The sequence below is a fragment of the Castor canadensis genome, chromosome 3, assembly GCF_047511655.1.
Source record: "Castor canadensis chromosome 3, mCasCan1.hap1v2, whole genome shotgun sequence".
Classification (NCBI taxonomy): domain Eukaryota; kingdom Metazoa; phylum Chordata; class Mammalia; order Rodentia; family Castoridae; genus Castor; species Castor canadensis.
Window position 1 is genome coordinate 115,746,725 of NC_133388.1, and position 14,648 is coordinate 115,761,372.

The 14,648-nt window shown below is 36.3% G+C and overlaps 1 protein-coding gene across 1 annotated transcript in view; it reads right to left on the minus strand.

The window, feature by feature from the left end:
- Window positions 1-4,871: 4,871 nt before the first annotated feature.
- Pxdnl (peroxidasin like) overlaps window positions 4,872-14,648 on the minus strand; it is a 141,473-nt gene continuing 131,696 nt past the window's right edge. The window contains 2 exon segments of the mRNA XM_020187732.2: window positions 4,872-10,039; window positions 10,729-10,842. Coding sequence (XP_020043321.2) covers window positions 9,884-10,039; window positions 10,729-10,842 — 270 coding nt within the window. The 3' untranslated portion in view covers window positions 4,872-9,883.

Below are 14,648 nucleotides of genomic sequence, written 5' to 3' on the forward strand. Positions count from 1 at the left end.
TTCAGTTTTCTGCATGTAGATATCCAGTTTTTCCAGTTAACATTTGTTGAAGAAGTAGTCATTTTTCCCTTGTACGTTTTGGGTGCCTTTGTCAAAAATCGGGTGGGAATAGCTGCGTGGATTCATATCTGGGTCTTCTATTGTGTTCTACTGGTTTCATGTCTGCTTTTATGCCAGTACCATGCTGTTTTTATTGCTATGGCTCTGTAATATAGTTTGAAGTCAGGTATTGTGATGTCTCCATCGTACTCCTTTTGCTCAGTATTGACTTGGCTATTCACAGTTTTTTGTGTTTCCAAACGAACTTTAGGGTGATTTTTCAATCTCTGTGATGAATGTTATTGGAATTTTGATGAGTAATGCATTAAACATAGATTTCCTTTGGTCATATAGCCATTTTACAATATTGAAAATCTTTCCTTTTTGATGTAGGCACTCATTACTATTAATTTCCCTCTACCTCTTGCATCCCACTTGTTTCGGTATATTATGTTCCTTTTTTCCTTTGTTTTGAAAATGTTTTAAATTTCCCTCTGACTTCCTTGATGATGTCACTTCATTCTAAAGTGTGAAGTTCAGTCTCCATGTATTTGTATGATTTCTAAAATTTCTTTTGTTGCTTTTAGTTTTGTTCCATTGTGATCAAAAAAGGTACAGCATATGACTGCAATATTTTTGTATTTCTTAAGGTATTTTGTGGCTTAATATATGGTCTAGTCTAGAGAAAGTTCTGTGCAACTGCTGGATAGAAGCTTCTATAAATGTCTATAAGTCCATTTGATCTTTAATACAATTTAATTCTGATGATTTTTTTGTTATTTTTTGCTGGGTGAGCACTCCACTGATGAAAGTGAGGTGTTGAATTTCCTCACTGGTATTGTATTGAATCCTACCTTTTCTTGAGATCTACTAGTGTTTATGAAATAACATGTCAGCATTATATCTTCTTTCTGAATCAATCTCTTGATCATTATAGATTTACATTCCTTGTATCTTCTTCAAGTTTGTGTCTTAAAATCTATTTTCTCAGATTTAATATAATGACTCCTGCTTGTTTTAGATTTCCATTTGCTTAGAATTTCAATTTCCATCCTTTAAAGTCCATGTGTTTTTACTATTTATTTTTAATGTGAAATCTGTTTCTAGCAGGCAATATATGGTTGGGTCTTGCTCTTTTTAAAAATCTATTTATCCATTATCTTTGACTTTACTGTGTGAGACAGGACCATGCTAATGTAGCCCATGCTGGTCTTGAACTCAGCAATCCTGCCTCCCAAATGCTCGAATTTCACCACCATGCCTTTTTCTTTATATACCTTTTATTGAAGAACTTAGTTTGTTTAAAATTAAGATTATTATTAATATGAAAAGACTTAGTTTACCTTCTATTTTCTTCAAATCATTTTGAATATTTTTTCTTCCCTTCTTATTCAGTATTGATAGTGTTTTATTATTTTCTACTTCTCCATTGTTTATCTACTTTTATTGTGGAATTTATACTTTCCCATGCTTTCATGATGGTATTTATCTTTCTTTCACTTATGGATGCAGGACTCTCCCTCCCATTTTTTTTTCTTGTTTTATTTCCATATAATGGTTTTACAGGGGGAATACATTGTGACATTTACATATGTGCTTCCAATAATCTTAATTAGCCTTGTCTCTGCCATTATTCTCCATCATCTCCCTTCTCCCCTTCCTAGGACAGTTTCAATAAGTTTCATTGTTCTATTTTCATACACAATACAAAATACATTTGCCATTCTCTCCCTCCTTCACTCTCTCTATTTATCCTCTTCCCTCCCACTAGTAACTACCTCCCACCAGAAGCTTAATCATCTTAAGGCTGGTCTGATGGTCATGAATTCTCTCAGTTTTTATTTGTCTTTGAATGCCTTTATTTCTTCTTCATTTCTGAAAGAAAGTCTTTATGGATATAGTATTCTTGTTTGGAGTTATTTTCTTCCAAATTTTAAAATACACCATTTCACTTCCTCCTGCTCTGTAGAGTTTCTGATAAGAACTTTGATATTCATCTAATGGGGTTACCCTTAAGTGTGACTTGCCACTTTTGCAGATCTTTAAATTCTTTAATTTCTTATATTTTGACAGTTTGACTATCATATGTTGTGGTGATCTTTTCTGGCCATGTGTGGTTCTATAAGACTTCTATAGATGGAGGTCTATATTTTCCCCAAGATTAAGGAAGTAGTTTCTGCTGTCATTTCATTGAACATGTTTTCTATGTCAATAAATTCTTTCTGCTGCCCTTTGGGAATTTTGAAAATGTGGATGTTTGTTAGTTTACTTATATCTTTAGGAACTTTTTTTGTCTGAGGGTATTATTTTGAAAGACCTGTTTTTAACACCAATATTCTTTTATCCACTTGATCTAGTCTCTTTTTTGGCTTTCAAATGTATTTTTATTTGATTTATTGATCTCTTCATTTCCAAGATTTCTGTTTGTTTCTCTTACAAAATCTTGAACTCTTTGCTGAATTTCCAGTTCACATCCTGCATTGTCTTCCTAATTTTGTTATCCAAAGCACATCTGTGTTATCTTGGATCTCATTGTCCTCTTTGTAATCACTCATTTAAATTCTATATCAGGCATTTCACTCATATCATTTTCTTTGGAATCTGTTGCTGGAGTTTTGTTATTTTGGAGTCATCTTATTATCTAACTTTTTCATATTTCTTGTGCTCTTTGTGCTCCTTCATTGAGATTTACATATCTGGTGGATCAGCTACATCTGTCACTTTTATCTGCTTGCTTCTTAGTAAGTTGCTTTACTCTAAAGATGTCTTAATTTTCAGTTTGTTATACAACATTGTCTTTGACTGTAGCTGGGCACCATACTGTTATTTCTCTGTGCCTTTGTTGGCTGTGATTAATGACTGCCCATAGTGTATGCCATGCTGGAATTAGAAAGACATACCTTCTCTGCAGGCCATTCAAGAGTGGGAACTCTCTAGCAGTTCAGTCAAGTGTGGTATTGACAGCAGAGACATAGAGCATTCCCTGTGCAACTACTCCTTTATGAGAATGGTGGCCCTTACTAGGTGATGGTGACTTCTTCAGGCACTGTATCAACAGTGACTGTATTAGCTCTGCTAATGCTATGTCTTCTGGCACTTATAGCACTTCTATCAGTGGTGAGGGGCCTGAAGCAGGCACTGGTGTGGGCTTAGATGCTGCACAGGATGCTGGTGGGAACTACAGCACCATGTTGTGGCACTTGCACTGAGCCTTGACAACAGTGTGGTCAGACGGTCAGCGGGAGCAGCTTGCAGCAGGAACCCACACAGGTAAGATGTTCCTGCCCGCTGCTTCAGTAGTAGCTCCTACGCAGCACTGGGGCACCAGTTGGAGCACAGTAGGATGAGGCAGCGGGAACTGCATGGGCACCTGTCTTCAGTCCTAGAAGTGGCACAAATTTGCTGACCATGCCCTTGGTGGCCAAGGCCAAGCTCCTCTTCTCTTGTTTCTCAAAAGTAGAGTCCTTCATTCTTCTCTCTGTCACCCAGCAGATATGAATTCAATGTCACTTTGTTGGGCCAAGTTTAATTTATGAGGCAGCTACCCCTCAAGTCAATGCGGTGGAAAGTCTTTGGGATCCTGGAGATGAGAATATGCAGGATTTTGTGACCCCTACAACAGCCCAAATTCAGACAAAAGTTTCATTCTCAAGATAGTTACTGGTGACATCATCTTGGGATGACTGTGTGGTAGAAGATGATATGATGTGAGCTCCTTTTCCAAAGCAAAATTACTATGCAAGCCATAAACCTGTGAGGACTGTGAAATTTTCCAGTAGCCAGAATTGCCAGTGTCTACACTAATTGAGTTTTCTGGAACTCTTTTTTTCACCACTGTCCTTGCAAGAACAAGTCCCAATCCCAAAGCTGTAGAGCCAGGATGCCGGACACCAGGATATTTTGTGGCTCTTACTATGGTGCTAACCCAGGTATCTGGATCTTATGAAGTTCCAGTCTCTCTCTTGCTGTTCCCAGTGTTCTACCATGGTCCTTCTCCTCATAATACAGCTGTGCATCTGTTACTTTGGTTCTGATTTGTGGAGGTGAGTCCTAGGCATCTCTATTCAACCATCTTATCCTCCCACACTAAACATTTTAAATCCATGTTTAATTTACAATAAAGTAATAAATAGAGACCATGGCAGAAAACTTTTGGAAGTATGTTTGATGGGTATGTTTATGGCTTTGGCTGTGTTGATAGGTTCACAGGTGTATTCCTTTCACCAAACTTAAGTTTTAAATATTAAATAGGCACAGAGTTTTAATCTCAAACATACCTCAATGAATTGTTTTGATAAAACAAATATATATATATATATATATATAATCAATATGTTCATAGACCTTACCAATATTATAAGGACTTTAGAATTCTTCAATTCTGAATATCTCTCACATTGTTATGCTACATTAGTTAATTCTTTAGTTTCATTCTGTTTTTCAAAAATCCAAAATTTGCTATTGTTTTTATTGTATGGTAATCTCATTGTAGCATTTTTTGTCTGTACCACGTTGCATTTTGTAAAATTCTATCATGTGTATATTGCACTATTAAATTTTCTTAAATGTTGTCTTAACCTTGTGCCTAAGCCAATTGATACTGTATTTGGATGTCTATAATTTTAATTTTTTGGCTGTTGTATTTGTTTCTTTCCAAGTCTATCTCTTAACTCTGTAGTACACTATTTTATTCTAGTTTCATTTCTATTGTTGTCTCTTAAAACCTTTAAATTCTGAATATTTTAGTTTCTTACAGAATATTGTATCTCAAATTCTTAGTAGTGCTCTTGCTTAGGCCTAGGTGTGCTAATCCTTGTGATCCTTGACTACTCTGTTGGTTAAGCTGTTTCTTCATATGGTTTCTGATTTCTTCAATGGTGAGAACAAATATTTTCATTATTCTCTTGGCTTGAGACCTCCTCACCTCAATGCTAGTGTCAATGTAGACTCCATTCCTTCCCATAGTATGAGATGAAAGAGGTTATTCCATTCATAGTTCTAAAAAAATGCCTCTTTCATGGAAAGGACATCCTAAAAAATCAGCTTGGTTTCTGCTCACAACCTTGTCCTGGCCCAGGCTGTGTTTTCTGATCCCGAGGGTATATTTAAATCACATGGTATACCTTATGTCTGACTTAATTTTGCTTGTGGCTTGTCTTTTATTCTCTTGACTTACAGGCCTTATGCTTTAAAAACTGGAAATTTGCTATTATTTTCTCTTGCATTCAATTCCACATTTCATGTTTTGTGTCCTATTTCAATCTGCATGTCTAAAAATGGGAAGCAGAACAAGATTCCGGCTAACTAGTTCTTCATTCTTTTACAAATTTGGGGCATAGATTTGAGACATAAAACACACTCACTCCTGAAGGTTCTTGCCACTTCTGACATCTGAGCTTTGCTTGAGCACTTGTCACTAGGCCCCTGTCTTCCCCACTCTGCTTGGTTCATTACCAGGATTTCTCGATTCATCAGTATAGGGTCCCGTGTCCCAAGACTGTTCCTGTGTCTCTGGCTATGAACTCTTCTCTTCACAGTCACCATGCTTCCAGTTTAGGTGTTTCACTTTCCTGCACTGTTTTGCTTTCTTTTGTGAGCAACAGTGTCTATTCATTTGCAGTAAGCAGGCTGTCATGTCAATCATAAATTCCCCTTCCTTGTCACCAAATCGTGTTGTTTCTTTTGTATGATTTTCCAAAAAAAAAATAAAGATTGCTAAGATTAGTTGATTTTTCACTAAGAGTTTTAAAAAAAACTGAGTCTCTAAAACCTCAAGGGTTCTTTCACCTGACTTAGTCTCTTTTCTCCCTAATGTACTTCCACTTCATGTGAGCGAGTTGCATCAACTTAGTTGGCCTTTACTCAGCCCACTGATTCTGATGTGTTATTTTTTTTCTCAAACCTGAGCAATTTGGATTTCTACCAGTCCAAAATTCATTAGTAACTCTCGATAAGTAAAAGGGCAAGCATTCTCATTTCAGCTCAGTAAAATGTACTTAAATAATTTTTTTACAGGAAGCAAAAAACTTGTAATGACTCAAAGGAAACTTTACCTTTTAGAAAAGAGCTTCGTTCTTGAAAAAAATGATGCCATGAATACGTGTAGGTTACCATAAATTCATTCTACTAATGTACATTTTATGTATTATAGGTATGTAACAATTACTTTTCACTAGGTAATGTGATCTGTAAGACAACGCAATTTTTTTAATGGTGAAGTTTATTAGGAGAGGAACAGGGGAGAGAAAAGAGAGACAGAAGCATTTCCTGTTTCCCACGCAGAAAATGGGAGCTAAGACTCCAGATGAGGCAATTTTTAAAAGTCCTTGAATCAGAAATCCTTTGTTGAGTCATCTTAATTTATTACTGATATTTTAGGATATTTCATGCACATGGAAATTAAGGGTTTCTCAAGACTCTTTTAACCAAAGTATGGACAATAGGAGGCCAGGTAAATGATCAATGAGTACTTAGTACATTTCACGCTCAAATATAAAAGTGCAAAAAAAATTTAAGTTGTATCTTTCCCACACACACACATTCTAAAAGCACACTGATATTTCAGTGCAAGATATATTTACTTTATATATGTTATTAATATTCATGTTCCTTGAGTTAAATCATGTTGGCTAATAATTATACTTGAAGGAATTCTCATTTCTTTGATGAAATTTATTAATAGAACAGAAAATGTGCTTGATAACATTGAGAAATATGCATTGTTTTTCCTAGTTTATACATAAAATGCAGATTTGACTATTGACCCATTTCTGATGCTTGAAACAAGGCAATAAATGAGTTTTCAGAATAGCTAAAAATACAATATGCAAAGGTACTTTTAAGACACAGCTTTAGAATCAATTGTCTTTAGTGTTTTATTTCTCACTTAGTATATTCAGGAGGGAAAAAACAACTGGGTTTTACATTATTTGTGAAAAACTATTGTTATGCCAATAAATGTTGAGAACACACAGCTACATATGATTTTTAATTGTTTACATCTCTCCTAGGGTAGAAGGTAAGATTTCTGTGTGAGCTGTCCATGAATTTGATTTGGCTTACTAATGAACTGTATTTTATTTGAAACAAAAACTCATAATGCATATACATGATATCAGTCCCAGGATATTTATAGTAGTTCCACTCCAGTGGCGACACATTAACTTCACAACTAAATAATTTTTTTAAAAGGGGGGGAGAAACTTCACCAGAACACCCAAATAACTTTGCCTACCTCTTCCTGCTCCTTCCAAATTCAGAGATAGAAAACAAACCAATCACCGTAAACATTCATTTTCATTATATACCATTATTTTCCCTGAGATTTAAAGATGTGTCAGATTAATGCTCTATTCTCAACTGCCAGTCCCAAATAAAAATATTTATATTCCTTCAACCTCATGTCATACAGTTCTATGAGCAATGTGCCATTTATATGTATGGGCCACAGGAAAGAAATTAAAGTGCTCCTGAAAAAGGGAGGGTGGTATTTTCCCTCCTTCTCACAGTCACACACTCTGGCTAAAAAAGCCTTTTCTTTTCTCAATTAGAGGAAATCAGAAAAGGAGTGAACCCAGGAATGCTTTTGCTTTCCTATTATTCACCTGCATGCCCTTCTGACTCAGGTCAGAAGACACAGGTGAGTAACATAAATGTTATCTTAAGGAGATCTCCTAGCATAATGTGATATATCAAGATGTGGTTAACAATGTTTTTAATTAATAATTTTTAAAGTTTTAAGGTTATTGAAGACCAAAAAAAATCCCTAAGGAGGAAATATTGTCATGTTTGTATTGCATGGAATATGCACATGCATCAACGTAGACAGACAGACAAACACACACCTTGAAACCAAAAGTAACAATCACATTTGGATTATAGAAATGGTGGGAAAGGGTCTATAGGTCCTTGGGAAATATTTGAAATCTTTATCATATGCAATATGACTTTCAAAATTGAAAATAGCTGAGAGTATACTTTGATGGTGGAGTGCTTAGTCCCAGGTATATGTGTAGAGAAAAAGAGAGAGGAGAGAGGAACAAATGTTTTACAATAAAATGTATAAAGCAAAAATAATGCATGCAATTAATTATAAACTTCTTTGTAAAGGTAGCTGAATTTTCAAACTGAACTATCAATTGACATGTTTTTAAATCCTCATGTACTCAATTCAGTTCTATTTTAAAGGATAACCATTTTGATATTTTGTTATGCATAGTGAGTCAAACACATTAACTAGATGACATCCAAGTTAAAATATGGTCAGTGAATTAAAAGTAGCATGAGTGGTTGCATAGGTTTTCATTAAACCAGAGAAAGAACAAAAAGTAAGTATGATGAGAAACTGAACTTGGTAATGTCTGTTCCTATTTGTCACTCATGTTTGTCATTTGCAATAAGTTTGTTGTGAGAGAAACATGGTTCCATAAGATTCAGTTTCATTTCACATTGTTGGGTTTTAAAAGGACACCAAATGTCAAGCAAGATTCTGGGATATGTCAGGTTTTATCTTTCAAAACTTAATGTAATTACAAATTGTTTTGGATTTTAAAAGGCTATGACACATGAAACTTTTAGGATATATTCAGCTTTGTCCTTCAAAACGCTTTTAGTGATAATCATTCAGATGTTGGAAAGAAGTCACTAACACATTTTAAAATCAGGCCCAGAAAATAAGCAAAGCAACATAAACACTAATTTTTATCAAACTCCAAAATCATCCCTCCTTTTTCATGATACTAAAATCATAAACATTGGAAAATTGTGCTGGTTTTAAAAGTTTATTTTGTAACTGAAAGTCAGTAGAGCTATCTCCCTGAGATCCTGTCTTGGTAGAATACCACATGAAGTTTTTGCATGAAGTATTCTTTTAAAAAATCTACCCATAACTGCAGCAAGATCCCACATGTGGGTGCACATTTTATGTCATATTTTCAAGCGGTTTTCTAGTAAGGACTAAAAATCACCTAATTTACTCAGTACTCAATTAAGTAAATTATTTATACTAACTATAAATAAACTTGCTGCCTATGGGTCAGATTGTGTTTGAAATGCTGTAACAGAGTGCCAAAATTAGAAGAGCCCTGTAACATTACCTTTTGTAAAGATCAAAAACACTCTCTGATAATAAATGCAGATTGCTCCTGTGTTTTGGGCTTGGCTATATTTCAGTATTGACATCCTATGGATAGTAATAATGACAGGTAAGGTAAAGATGGAATACTGAGCAATTCTGCTTTGAAGTCTCTCTCATAGAGTTTGCAGTTTCCAGCCACATGCAAAACTGTCAACCTCCCCAAAATAATGACATTCTTTCACTGACTCTTTTCTAATGTCCCCAAAGTTATAGACTAATGAAACTTAAGCAAAGCACCTCCCCAGCATAATCTGACATCTGCCATGGTTGTAGATCTGAGAAAAGAGTCAGGTGAAGAGAAAAGCATCAGATTGTCACTGATTATCACTGATCTTTCCAGACGTTTTCTCTATGTTCAAAACCCCATTCTGCCGGAATTCTTGCAGATTATAAAATCCGTCTCTGAATTTTGAAATTAGAGTTTTTCCACAATACTCACAATATTGTTTTACTTCCATGTGTGATATATAAAACCAATGGATTATAATCAAATATTTCTTAAGCTAAAATAACCCATATGCCCTTTATATCCTTTGTAGTTTCGTATTATCTCAAGATGTGTTAGAAAATGAAATGATAAAAGCTCTTCAGTACATCTAAGGTTTAAGTAAGCTAACCTGTCTTTAGGTCAGTGGTTCCGTATCAAGGATGTGCCTACAGGTTAGAAGTGCTGACGTCCTAAGTGTCTCTTCCTGAGAAGTTCCCCACTTAGGGCTCAAGAGTAGACACTGGTTTGTGCTCTTCAGGATCATAGGCTGCCATTCCTTGGTCTCTGCAAACTGGACAACAGGTTCCTTTCACCAATTCAGGACTGGGGCATGGAGCTGGGAAACAAGTCTCCACCATGCATGTGACTTGGCCACTCTAAAAGGCAACATTTAAATATCATTCTATGTTTCTTACGGTAAGTCTGTATTTTTTTAAATTCATTATAGTATAGAACCTGATAGGATCTCTCACTCTAATGAAAATTTCCCATGGTCTGAACTACCCTTGCCATGTGGTTTCTGTGCATTCTTCCTTTCTGCACATTTGCAGCATGAAAGGCAAGGCAGAAGCACTGCCCTATAGTATGCGACCAGTACACTTTGCACAAAGAAGTTCGTGCATTTCCAGACAGCTGGCGGAACCAGCTCTGCTCAGAAAGCAAGCTATATTGACTAATGCTGTGCATTCTAATTTTTTTATGGACACATAAAAAAATGATGGACACAATGATGACACTTTGTTACATTTCTATAGGAACTGTTGTTTAACATGTGCTTTTGGGCAACATTTGTGATGAGCTTCACTGGCCTACCACTCTGCCTCAGTTTACTTGTGTGACCTTGAGCAAGTACCATAAGCTTATCTGTTAGTTCCCTCAGTGTCATAGCTATATTCATATCAATAATCAGAAGCCTTGAAATAGTACACAAGGATATTGATGTTAAAATTATGCCTAACACCTACTTGCAAAATTGTTTTCCTGTTCTTGAGTTGTTGTGGTATCTTTCTGCTGATCAGCTAGGAGAGGTTGAGTGAGAAGGGGAGGGGAGACTGGCACCACATACCACACAGGCACAGTTAATGCAGTCATCCTTGGTCCAGTGTTCCCCTTCCTTCCTCTGCATCCCTTTGTCATCTGCACATCCTGTCTGCCTCAGGCGCTCCTCCAATTTGTTTATCTGAAAGAGGAAGGAAAGGGAAGGAAGGTGGGAACTGAAATAGGTAGCAACAAAGACATTCTCTATTCCATAAGCACACTCCTAGAAGGCAACAGAAATTTCAAAGCCAACATAATTTCTGTTAATATTTCCTAAAAAAACTTAATGAATCTGAATCATCCAGTGGCTAAAGTAATAAACAGTTCCCTAAGTGTGGAAGTACACTGATCATAGATCTATGACTTGAAGCAGTTAATTTCTATAAGAAAAAGAGTTAAAATCAAATAAATGAAATCACAACTTTGAAAAATAGAAGTAGAAACATTAATTCAACTAATCAATATTTTATTTCTTTCTCATCACTTAAGTTGTCCTAAATGGCATTCATTTAACAAATATTTATTAAGTTTCTAAGACGAAAGCAAGAAACTCAGAGCTTTGAGAAAGTGGCAGAAAGACAGACCAAGGAACCTCCACTGTAAGCCAATTAGATAATGAAGACACGCTCATTATCTATCGTGGGTTGTACGAGGTACAGAAGGGAAGCCACACTCAGCTCTGTCTCAAGAATTTAGAGGTGCCCTGTGTTATGGGATGAACTGTGCTCCCAAAACTCATGGTCGAAGCCCTTATCCACAACATGTCTATTTAGAAATTGAACCTATTGTGTGCTACTTATTAAGGTTAAATGAGGATGTAAGGTTGGATCTCTAATCCAATTTCACGGGCGTCCTTACAAAAGGAGAAAGAGATAGCAGGAGAGCAGGAATGTGCATAAGGGAAAGACCACGGGAGGACACACTGAGAAGGTGAACGTCAGCAAGCTGGAAGAGAGGCCTCAGAGGAAACCAGCCTTCCCAGGCTCCAGAAGGGTGAGGAAATAAGATTCTGTTGTTTAAACCATTCAGCCTGTGGTATTTTGTTATGGTACTTGAGATGACTAATACAGCTTGCGTGAGCGAAAGAATGTTTGAACTATGAAAGATGAAACACTTTCAGGAAATAAGCAGAGGAAAGACCTGTCAGGAAAAGGGAAAAAGTTATGTGTCCAAGCACAAAGACCACAAACAGGTTAGTGTTTCAGGAATGGAAACTAATATGCAGGGGAAGCTCACGGGGGAATGTTGGTGAGAACTGTCTTTAGAGCAAACACAATTAAGACTTTAAAGTCACATAAATTAGTAACTTCTCCATGCAAAGTCAATGATATCGCAATGCTCAATACAGGCGCAATATGAAAATCATGAGCATCTGGTGAGATTTGGAACTAAAACAAAAGAAGTAGTTGGTAGACCAAAATTGGCTCGTGTGAAGGAGGAAGTAAGGATCAAAAAGATATTGGCTCAATGTGGATTAAAGGAAAAGAGAAGAACCTAAAATGACTTCAAAGATCCAAGTTTCACCAAGTGCATAAATGTTACTGACATTCATTCAGACAATATTCTGGAGCATACTTTTCAAAGACTTATGATGGGTGAAGATACTAAAGATGTTTTATTAAAAGAGATTTCAGGAATAATGGAAATAAAATAATTTTCACGAAGGAAGAAACTAAGTCCAAGAATACTAAATGACTTATGGTTGTGTTTTCATGGATTGAATTGTGTCCCCCTCCCAAAAAAATGCATATAATAAAGTCCTAACCCACAGCATCTCAGGCTGCATTTGGAAATACAATTGCTCCAATGTAGGAGCAATTAAGGTAGACAGAGGTCACTAGGGTGGTCCTTAATCCAATATAACTGGTGGGTTTATAAAAAGAGATTAGGACACAGACATGCACCAAGGGAAAACTATGCAGAGACACAGGTGGTCCATCATCTATACGACGAGGAGAACGACCTCTGAAGGAGTAACTTGGCTGACAACTAAACCTCAAATTTCTAGTTCAAGAACTGTAAGACAAATTTCCATTGTTTAAGCTATCTAGTCTAAAGTTTGTTATGGCAACCTTATCAAGCTAATACAACCACATTCAGGCTTGAACCTGTATCTTCAAATAATATATCTATTGTATCACACTGTATCTATGAACCAATTTCTTCCTGTCCTGTAATGAGTGTTCCTTCCAAATTCCTTTGCTTTCATTATGGTTGGAAATCACATCATAATTTCAAACACTGACCAAGTAGTGACAAAAATTATTCTGCCCAAGAAAACTTTTGAGACAAACAACTGATAGACCAGAGGCTTGAAGACCATAAAAATGATGATTCATTTAGAGGTAGTTATTGAGTACATGCTGTTTGAGAGACTAGAGCTACTTCAAGAGGAAACTATTCTTAAGGAATCTTGTCTTATTGCACTGGCAAGAACCTTCTGTACTGGGTAAAATAAGAGTAGCCAGAATATTCAACCATTCACTGTTCAGCCTGCTAACAGTAAGGTCTTATTTCTTTTTTACTGCTTTGAAGATGTTCTTTTGATATTTTTTTCAGAATTTTGACAATGATAAACTTTGTAACAATCAAGTGAATTTCTTTGGACTTATCCTTGCTCTTTTTTTTTCCTTCTAAGAATCTTAAGACCCAAATATTCTTTGTTGATGTAGATTCCACAGATCTGTGAGGTTCTGCTCATATATTCTTAATCTGTTCTGTCTGTTGTTCAAACTGTAATTTCTAGTCTTTCTTTACTTCTTTTATTTTCTCTTTCTCCATTCAATTGCTGAACCCATCCACTAAACTCTCTTCCTTTCTATTCATGTAGTTTTCAGGTCTACAATTTCATTCTGGTTCCTCTTTATGACTTCTATTACTCTGATGAAAGTTACTATTTTTCATTTATTTCCAATATGTTCGAAATTGCTTTTAGAAGCATATTTTATGGTTGCTTTAAAGTCTTTGTCAGAATAGAGCCACATCTCTGTCACTTCAGTGTTGAATTCTATTTTTTTTTCATTCCATGCAAGATCTTTCTGGCTTTTGATATATCAATAATTTCCTACTGAAACCTTTGCATTTTCAGTTTTATAGGATTTTGGATCCTTTTAAAATCTTCTGTTTTAGGTCTTTTCCTCTGAAACTGCTCAGGGATGAAAAAAAGGGACCATGCTGCTACTGCCCTATGGGACTAGAAATTGGCCTCTGACACATGGGATCTCCTTATGACAACTGGGTAGAATTGGGCTCTCTGTGAGGCTTTCACTGACACCTACCAGGATGGGAGTCATAACTGTCACTGCTTCCCACATGGCCTCAATTATACCTTAAGATGGGGAGGAAAAAGGGTGACTTCCTTGCCTTGGAGAAGTGAAAAGTCCCCCTGAAAGTGCCTTAGCCAAGGAGGTTGGACACTTCACTAACACTGCAGTGGTGGCCATCCAGCTTCCATGTCACCCCTGCTTTGAATGTGACCATCTGCAGGGGTGAAAATCCCAGCTTCTCACTTAGCTTTCTCTGACAGCAGATTCAGGGGAATTAGGAAGGCTCAGTATGGTCTGCAGAGGATGAAAGCCAGCTCCTCACTTAGTCTTCGCTGGTGTTCCTAATATATATATACATATGTTTTTGGCTGGGGTAGAGTGGTTATTGTCCAAAAGATTTCTGTATTGCAAGGCTGTCCCTTTTTTTGTCCTTTGCCTAGAAAGACTAAGGTTTGGGGACTTTTTCTAGGCCTGCTAATGTTTATAGATTATCATTTTCTTCAGTCCTGCATTATTTTAATTTGAGTTGCATTGCTATCTCCCTCCTCAAATTCAAATCTTGAAGACCTAAACCCTAGACTCCAGAATGTGATGTTGTTTGGAAATCAAGTCATTGCAGATGTAATTAGTTAAGATGAAGTCATATTGGAGTCACCCTACTAGTAAGGTGGACCCCCCTATT